The 10,112-nt window shown below is 37.0% G+C and overlaps 1 protein-coding gene across 1 annotated transcript in view; it reads right to left on the reverse strand.

Moving 5' to 3' along the window:
• Positions 1–8,373: 8,373 nt before the first annotated feature.
• Positions 8,374–10,112, reverse strand: part of LOC111619654 (major facilitator superfamily domain-containing protein 10-like) — a 39,966-nt gene continuing 38,227 nt past the window's right edge. Inside the window, exons 11-13 of the mRNA XM_023361417.1 lie at positions 9,606–9,696; positions 9,361–9,498; positions 8,374–9,096 (exon numbers count right to left, since the gene is read on the reverse strand). Of these exons, the coding sequence (XP_023217185.1) occupies positions 8,975–9,096; positions 9,361–9,498; positions 9,606–9,696 (351 nt within the window). The 3' untranslated portion in view covers positions 8,374–8,974. The remainder of the gene's footprint in view (positions 9,097–9,360; positions 9,499–9,605; positions 9,697–10,112) is intronic.

A 10,112-nucleotide genomic window follows, 5' to 3' on the forward strand; every position in this document is an offset into this window, starting at 1 on the left:
CCACAATCAGAAGCGAGAGCCCCACCAAGACACAATGAATGATAGGAATAACAGTTGTAGAGATCAATCACTATTGTTATAAAAAAAAATTATAATAATATATATATTATGTTCTGCCGTCCGTATCAAAATTCGAGGTATTGTCGCACGGGCTAACTGTTTTGCGGTATCATATCACCCTTTGACAGGTACTTGTAAATGGTAATAGGATTGGTCACCTCCAGATCATGTGAGTTCAGCTGTAGCCCCGGATGACGGGAAGTATAAAAAGAGGTGCTTCATGGAGGGAGACATCTTTTCTTTCTTTTCCGCTGACTGGATCCCTGACTGGACAGAAGAACCATTAGACGAATTCATCGAGTATACTTGTCGGTCATCCACAGTTGAGGTATAATATAATGCAACATAAATTGTACATATTGTATATATATATATTGTGTAGACTTAGATATTGTTTTTTTCATTTCATCATTTATAAAATTGTCAGGCATATCCTAGTTATAAGACTTAGTAACCATCTTTTGTGTTGCAAGATAAGGCGAACATAATTATTGTAATCGAATATATCGTGTATCATAAGGAAATATATAGATACTGATAAAATTGTCGAAGTGTGCTTAATTTGTAAGATCCTCTACACTCTTGCTTTTTCTATGTCGAGAACATTTCGTTGATCTTCGACACTACACAGTGATGTGAAGTAGGACAGACTTATGGAAAACTCAGATTAGGGACAAGTCTCTCTCACATTTGTGGGAGGCGACCAAACAAGGAAAGAAGGGACTATTACCGTATTTACTTGCATATAAGACAATGTTTTTATTCATTTATCACAGCTTCAAATTCCTAGGTTGTCCTATATGCGCAAGCAAAAGATTCTTTGCATTTTTTCAAATAATTTTTGTGAACCATGTATTCGCATTTTTTACTGGATGCTTACTCTCTTGTATTTAAAAACATAAGTATTGTAGTGCTCTGCCACTTATTGGTTGTTGTTAGTAATGTATGTGAATATTATTTGTATAGTTAATATTCTTTGTACTTAACGTAAGTTTATTATGTCACACTGTATTGGGTTTTCTTTGTGTTTGTCGTCTGTTTGGACACGTGTCCTCCTTACTTTGTACCTCCCTCCTTTGTGTAAAACCGGACCTCTGGATTGGCTACCCAAGAGGTCACGTGAGGGTAGCAAGCCAGGATATAAATAGCAGGTCCACGTGTGAGAAGACACCTTTTTTTTTTCTTTCCTTTGGAGGAGTTCCATTCATGAGAGTTTTCAATCAGCGCCATCGAGGAAAGTCGGAACCAACCGGAGTGAGAAGGAAGATTTGTTCGAACATTGAGAAAAGGGAGATAGAACCAAATCTCAAGCGTGGTATACACGGAAAGAATAGTGTGGAAAGAACAATTAAGGAAGATAGAGTACCCGAGGTATCGACGGAAGCGAAGATTTTCCCCACGTGTGATAGCTGTTGGTCCGATTCCTGATTGTTTAAATGCCAGATTTCCAGTAAGTAGACTATTATAAAAATTCTTTATGTGTTATTGTAAACGAGTACAAACCATTAGTGAGGCATGCGCCAATTCTGATCAAAGAAACGTGATCACCGAAAAGGGTGATGAGACTCATAACTGCCTCGTGAAACTTGAGGGTCAAGTACAAGCTTTAAGTGAATCCATTGCTTCGCTCGCTGAGAATGTAAAGGAAATTGGGAGTTTTATGCAACGAGAAAAAGGGAAGGAAAGGTGTTATTTGTGCGGCGAAAAATGGCATTTTGCACGACATTGTGACAAAGGAAAGGATTTAAACTAGTTAAGGGTCATTCGAGAAGTCAGGCAGATGACCCGACTGTTAGGCTTAATCTGACAACAGGGGTGCGTTTATCTGACAGAGGGTTGCCCTTAATGGAGGGAGAGATTAAGGCGTGGAAATTAAGGGTCTGGTGGACACGGGGGCTGAGAGAACAGTGATCAAGAGCAAGTTGACTGAATGCATGAGATCAAGGAGTAGGGGATGGGTAGTAGCTGACGATTCGCGGATAAGCGGGATGTCGGAAACCCTGATCGAAAGCCATGAGGCTGTAATGATCGAGTGTTTTTTTGAAAACTGCAATAAGGTATGTATTAAGACACCTAGTGTTAAGTTCCCCAAATGCAAAAAATTACAATATAATAATAGGCATGGATGTTATCTGCCGTAATCCGGAAGTGTTAACTACAATTAAGGATGTGGTTAGTTTGAACCAACAAATTGACCAAGGGGAATTCATCATCGATGTTAACAGTGAAAGGAGTGCCGAGAAAAACAGGTGGAAACTAAATCACATTGACAATGATGTCAAGAAGAGGGTAATTGAAGTGTTGGATAGGTATCCTGATTCTACTGCTAGTGAATTATCTGAATTACCAGGCACAATTAATTATATGCACTCTGTGACCCTGACTATGGATCAGCCGATTAACATTAGGCAGTACCGGATTCCTTTTAGCTATCTTCCTGGCCTAAAGAAACAAATTAGTGGCTTAATAAAGGCAGGAATATGTGAGGAGAGCTACTCTGATTGGAACTCGCCTATACACATTGTCCCCAAAAGTTCCGGCAAAATCCGTATCACCTTAGACCTGCGCAAGGTCAATGACATAACTAAACCTCAGACTTCCCCCATGGCCAGAATCGATGACATCCTGGCACAACTTAACAGGAATAAATATTTCTCTGTGTTGGATTTAAAGGCTGGCTATTTTCAAATCCCCCTTGACCCCAAGGTAAGGCATGTCTTTGTGTTTACCACACCTTGGAATAAATACCAATTGTGTAGAATGCCCCAAGGGGAAAGAATAGTGGTAGATTTTTCCAATACATCATGACTAAGGTTTTGGCTAAATTTGTGGGGAACAGCTGTTTCGTCTTCCAAGACGATATTGTCATATTTTCACGGAACTTGGATAATCACCTTGAGTTGCTTGACCGTGTAATTGGCACCCTGACAACCAAGGGCCTAAAGCTGAACCCGAATAAATGCCAATTACTGGCTCATGAAGTTAAGTACTTGGGTCACATTATAAATAGCAAAGGGGTAAGACCTGACCCCAGTAATGTCGAATCTATTGAGTGTGTGGATGCACCAAAGAACACGAAGGGTGTTCGCAGCTTTCTTGGCATGGTGGGTTTCTTTCAAAATTTTGTTCCATCTTTTTCCGAAATTGCAGCTCCCCTTAACAAGCTTACAAAAAAGGGAAGGAGGTTCTCATGGGATGCGAAATGTCAACAGAGTTTTGAGAAATTGAAGGAGGCAGTAATTAACCCCCCATTCTCGTGCATCCTGACTTTGATAAGCAATTTTATTTTACATGCCGATGCCTCTGAAATCGTGGCGGCCGCCGTGCTTGAGCAATGTAAGGAAGGGGGTTTGGCCCCAATTGGTTATTTCAGTACGCGGTTTCAAGGAGCAGAAAGGAACTACTCAACTATCAAAAAGGAATGCCTTACCATTATCTTGGTCTTGAGACATTTCAAATTCATGATATTAAGTCATAACACCACGATTCTTTCTGACCACAAACCTCTGGTGTTCCTAAGTAACATGAAGAATGGTAGTAAACGGTTGACCCGCTGGGTCATGGAGTTAATGGATTACCATATCGAGATCGAGCATGTAAAAGGCATAGATAACAAAGTGGTGGATTTCCTATCTAGGAACATTAATGGGGTGAACCAGTTCAATGTGGATTCTGTTAGGACCACAGTCATAAGCTGGGATGAGATTCATTTGTCCCAGGATGGCGATGACACCTTTGGCCCCATCAAAAGGGACATAATGCAAGACCCAACAATGATGTCCTAAAATGTAAGCTGTCCCAGTATGTCATGATAAATGGCTGTCTATATAGAAAGAGGTTTCTGAGGTCTCAGAACCAATATATCAACCAACTGTGTGTAGGGAAGGGCCTTGCCGAGGCGGTAGTCAGGGCGGTGCATGAAAATGATCTATCTGGGCACTGGGGGGTGAAGAAAAGTATCAGGAACATCGAGAAACATTATTATATCCAGAACCTGAGAACTAAGGTAGAGGAGGTTATCAAGGTGTGCGGTAAGTGCCAAAGGCATAATGTCCATAAAGGCAAATCCCCCTTCCAGGAAAATGAGAAAGCTGACTCACCCTTCCAAAAGGTAGCAATTGATATAATAGGACCCATCCGTACGATAAGGAACGGGAACCGGTACATTCTCATTATAATCTACATTTTTACTCGTTTTGTTGAGGCGCACCCCCTAAAGGATCAAATGGCTTGGTCTATTAGCAATACAATCTTTAATGAGGTGATTTGCAGATATGGCACAGCTGAAGTTATTATATCCGATAGGGGCACAAATTTTTTGTCCTCACTATTCTTGGACTGTTGCAAGTGGTTGGGGATTCACCAGAACATCACCACTGCTTATCGGCCATGTTTGAATGGAATATGCGAAAGGGTGAATAAATCTTTAATCGAGATGATTGCTAAATCATCAGCCGACAGGGGAGTGGAGTGGGATGAGATGGTTCACTCAGCTTGTTTCACCTATAATAATTCTCATCATTCTGCCATTGGCGAATCGCCAGCATGCCTATTTGGCCTCAACCATTGATCAAATTTCGGATGGTATGACAACCGACGAATGGAGGGCATTCTTGATAACCAAGCTTCGCTCGTTAAGGGATGATGCAAATAGGCGGGCGAGGGAATTTAATTGTAAAGGGAGGGACTACCGTAACAAGGGTAGGACTCTAACGAAATTCCTAATAGAGCAAAGAGTCTGGGTGAGGAAGATGGGTGCTAAGAAAGATGGGTTTTCTACTCCAGAACATCCACAGAGTAACAGGAGTGTCAAGAGGTGGAATCAGATGTTTAAGAACATGCTCAGCCACATGATATCAGATAACAGGAGGAATTGGGATAAATTTGTTCCCTTCCTGTTGTGGGCATAGAGGGAAGTGCTGCCTGCTTGAAACCACTGGTGTATTGCCCTTCAAGATGTTATGTGGGAGAGTGCCTTTGGGACCACTGGCAATTTTAAAAAGGAATGGACAGGGAAAGTAACTCTTCCCGACAGCCTTAACACCAAGGCTATGGAATATGTAGGAAAGTTAGTTGAGTGCATCAAAGTAGTTAGTAAGATCACAGCAGAACAGGCTGATGTTAAACAGAAGCCGTATGCTTCCCACTACAACTTAAGGGCATGGATGGCCCAAGGAATTTTGGATAGGGAGATATTACTTGATTAGGAAGACTAATCACCATGATAGAAAAACGGGAACGTGAAGGTAGTTATAGGGTGAAATTAGAAGATGGAAGGACAAAATGGGTCTCCTTCCAAGCCTATCTATGTGGATAGATAGGCTTGGAAGTACTGCAATCAGATCTGTGATGTCAGTGTAATATTCAACTTGGATATTGACTTCAGGGAGGTACTAGAAGCCCCTTTGACACAACAGTTGAATGACCAAAGGCATAAAAACAGGAAAGTTAGTGAAGTCCTCCACATCTCCCAGCTGTGGCACAGAATGACCTTTGCAATACATTGGAGGAGTACCATTCAGTGTTTGGGAGTAAGCTGGGGAGAACGAACATAATAACACATAAGGATGCCAAAACAGTTTGCACCTTATCAGATCCTTTGATGTTATGGAAAAAGGTAGATGAAACTATAGAAGAATTGTTTGGTGCAGGGCTGATCTGGCCTAGTATGTTTGAGTTGCTCACCCTATTGTCTGTATGGCCAAAAGAAAGGGAGGAATTCGGTCATGTGTAGATTACCGACATCTAAATGCCAACACAGTGCCCAACCGCTACCTGATGGTACCTCACCGAACTCATATACCATGTAGCTGAGGCTAGATACATCACTTCATTGGACTTTTGTAGAGGTTATTGGCAAGTGCCACTAGATGTCAAATGCAAACATCTCACTGCTTTTGTTACCCACTGCAGCCAGTTTGCATGGGAAGTGATGCCCTTAGGTTTAAAGAACACAGCCACAACATTTTAATGTCTAATGGATCTGGTGGTGGCCCCATTCAAGGACTTTGTGGTAGCATATATCGACAATGTAGCGATATTTTCATGTAGCTGGGATGAACACCTGGTCCATATTAAGGCAGTATTAGGGGCGCTAAGGAATGCTGGGATGACCATGAACACCACTAAGTGTCAGTTTGCTAGGCCATGCATTTTATATTTGGGACATGTAGTCGGTTCTGGACAGTACACTCAGGACTCATATCATATTAAAGCCGTCACCACTCTGCCTTTACCAAAGACAAAGGATCAACTCCACAGCTTCCTTGACATATGCAATTACTATAGGGATTACACATCCTGGATTTTGCAGGTTTGTCTAACCCCCTTACCAATCTGCTCACGTGATGAGCAGTGAAGGAACCAGGAGCTGGAACCTGCCTGGCACAATTTTCTCCAGAAGGGCAAGAAAGGCCAATGGCTTTCTCCAGTAAGAAATTAAAAGGTGCAGAGGTCTGTTGGGTGACAATTGAAAAGGAGACCTTCGCCATTATATGGGGCCTCCACAAATTTCATTACTGAGTTTATGGGTGACCAATCACTGTGGTCGTGGATCACAATCCTCTGAAATACCTTACTTTGTCCACACCAGTGCTAAGCTCACCTGGTGGGCACTTGCACTGCAAAGTTACAATGTGCGAATCAAGCATCAGAAGAGGGGATTATGCACAGTAATGCGGATGCCCTCTCCTGGTTAGAAATGGACAGCATGACCAGTAGGAAAAGAATGGGAGGTGGAAGGTCATAGTGCATAACATCTCTGTGCACAAACAGGGAGTGACCTCACAGGTGTTCTGGAAGGAAAGTTCGGTGTGCTTGTGTAAATCAAAACAAACCTTCTCTCATTGTGAATTGACTGATAGAAGTTACAATATTGTTTCAAACAGGCTTGAAAGAATTCAGTTTGATCCTTGACAAGGGAGGTGTCAAGGATTATTGTGTAGTGACATTCTAAGTCAAGTTTTTACTCATCAGAGCATGTTTTCTAGAAAGGACTGGTTGGAGAATCATCCTGGAGAAGTCAAGACAGCATGCCAACCAAGAAGGACCCAATAGAAAGTTCAGATCACCTCCAGATTGATTGGCCAACGAATCTAAAAATTAAATATAAGGAATGTAACCATTGGAATGAAGAGAAACAAGCCTGGACTAAGACTGTGTTGTTAGAAGCAAGTAAGAAACATTGCTATATATTATATTGTAAATAGTTGTCAAATAAATGAACTAGTCTTAGTCTGATGATGGCTGAGTGGTTAAGTGTTAGCCTACCACTCTGACAAACCCAGGAACAAATCTGAATGGATCAAAAATCCCCAGGAATTTTTTGGGGTGGTCCATCTTAGATATGTCAGGCTTGATAAGAAGGCTTTCTGAGTGCCCTCGGGGCAGAAAAAGTAAAACACCCAAAGAATAATCATTGTTATCAATTCAGTGTTTTTGGCACTAAATCTGGTATTCTCAGTTAATTGTTTAGTGACCTGTTCAGTGGCACATTATCCTATGAACAAAAGGACAGTTGCCTGGGTCCAATATTTTCTTATAAAAGATTGGTTTCTATCCACCAACAGTGGGTCTAAATCAGTCTTTTATAAAATATTTTCCCAAAACATTCCCCCAAAGAAAAATGTCTGAAGTCAACACTTTACATGGGCCTCCTAATTTAAATTTTCCTGGGCCTCATAGCAAACAGGTCCAGTGAAGCTATAATGCTTCACTGGACCTGTTTGCTAAAATTTAGCTATGTCTGAACTTTTTATATAATGTTTATTATGTATAATGTACTATTACTCTGTATTAAACTTTTTACTACTAATAATTTGTTTTGTAGGAAAAGCCAATATTGTAAACTTATTACTGTTGTAATAAAAATGAAAATTGAATAAATGCTTAAAAAGTGCTACAAATTTCACAAGTAATTTTTCTATAAATTGTTTTTTATTTCTCAGTCTTTGAATTCCAAAATTAGACTTTCCTAGCTATCAAATCAATCTCAACTATAATATAAGGTTGGCTGGTATGTGATAACAATGATTATAAAAGTATATATTTTATTCAAACACAATAATTAAAGAGAAGTATATATTAAATGAATTATACAATATGAAATACAAATACTTTATCTCTTGAAAGTATTGATAAAAATATCAAGAGATTTTATAAATTCAAAATAGAGATTGACAATTCAGTCAATTATTTTCAATTTTTGCATAATTTTCATTTATTAAATGAATAAATAAATAAATAAATAAATAAACTATATTAAAAATATTAAGTGTAAAAATATGAGTCGAGATATAAATTTAAATTTTCAAAAATTTCATATTTTTATTTATATAAAAATATGGGTTTTTAATAAATTGTACTGCTTGTTTTACTAATGATTAGTTTGGCAATGTTATTGCCAAACTAATCATTACTAATATCACAATAATATATAAAAAATGAGTTTTAAAAACTTGTAGAATACTTGAATTATGGGAAAAGGCTCATTAAAGATACTAATTAACAATCCAAATCATCAAAAATTCAAATGCCAGATGACTTTGAATTAACATCCAAGTTTTAAAATATCTATCAAAATTTGATAGTTTAAATTGATCACATGGCAGTAATTGTCTCTCTTTCAACAGTTTAGATTGTTAATTAGTTTGACTTTCTCAAATCATGAAAACGAATAATATAATTAGGTTGTGAAGAATTTTGGATATTGTTCACACTTTAATTATCCCATTAAATTCTAATTTTTTCTAAAAAAGTATTATATAGAAATATCAGTTATAAAACTTTTTATGTAAATTTGAGCAATTCTATTTATGATAATAAGAAACTATAGTTAAACTTTTATAAATTCATTACTATTAGTTTAAAATATAATGCAATGAATTGTGAATATTTAGAAAATTATATCAAAATATTAGTTGCTTTTTATCTTCTCTTGAGTCAATAGTTGAGATGTTCTCATCATCAACAGAAACGGTATGATCAAAAGTAAACTTCCACTACAATAACATAATACTGGACCAAATAACCAAAATGCTGAAAATATTAATTACTAGTATTTAATTTATAATTAAAAAAAACACAAAACAAGAATAATAAAGAAAATCTTTAAAATTAAAATAAAATTTAGTTATCTGAAGTAAAATAATTATTTAGTATTTAATATTAGTTGTATCTTTTATAAGTATCTAATACTTAAATAAATTCAGTATTTTAAAATATAAAAAAACATTAAAGTCTTCTTGAGCATATTAATAATTAAAATTTAATAACAGTAAAAGATTACCACTAAAATATTACCTGATGCTGAAATAAGAGGTCCAATTCCTCTTGCTAAAGCACCTAATGATCGAAATATACCCAAGATAATTCCCTTTTGATCAGCTGATCCATAAGAAGAAACAATAGCTGTTAAACATGGAACAACTGTTGCAGATGCTAAAATATTTTAAGAGAATCTATATTAAATTAATAAAAATGAAAGAGATGAATTTATGATAACAAACATAAAACCTTTATTTAAATAAGATAATATAAAGTATTACCAAATGAATAAATTGTTAATCCCAAATATAATATTGCTTGATTTGGAGCAATTCCAATGATTATAAATGAAGGAATAATTGACATCAGACCCTAAAAAAGTTATAAAATATTCAGCATTTATAAATAATAATAAAAAAATTAATTGTAATATACAATTATTTAATTTAGCATGCTAAATATTTTTGTTATTTTAATTTTTTTTTAGATAATTACTTTAATTATTTAAATAATTTTCCAATAATTAAAATCTTTTGTTTAACTATCAATATACAGTTGACCCCCTATAATTACAGTCCCTATAATTACGATTCCTATAAAACTACGAAAAAATATACGTATTTTGGAAATGTTGAGTCGGATTAGTGTAGAATCGATTAATTTTATGGAAGAAAACCTTTCAATCAGCCGTAGTCCGTAAACTTGACACGTGTCGGGCTGTGATTGGAACGACTTGTAAGAAATCGGATTCCTAATAAATTGGAACGTATCTATATCTTATAGGGGGG

The sequence above is a fragment of the Centruroides sculpturatus genome, unplaced genomic scaffold, assembly GCF_000671375.1.
Source record: "Centruroides sculpturatus isolate CEXI.00-Female unplaced genomic scaffold, Cexi_2.0 scaffold25, whole genome shotgun sequence".
In the NCBI taxonomy this organism is placed as follows: domain Eukaryota; kingdom Metazoa; phylum Arthropoda; class Arachnida; order Scorpiones; family Buthidae; genus Centruroides; species Centruroides sculpturatus.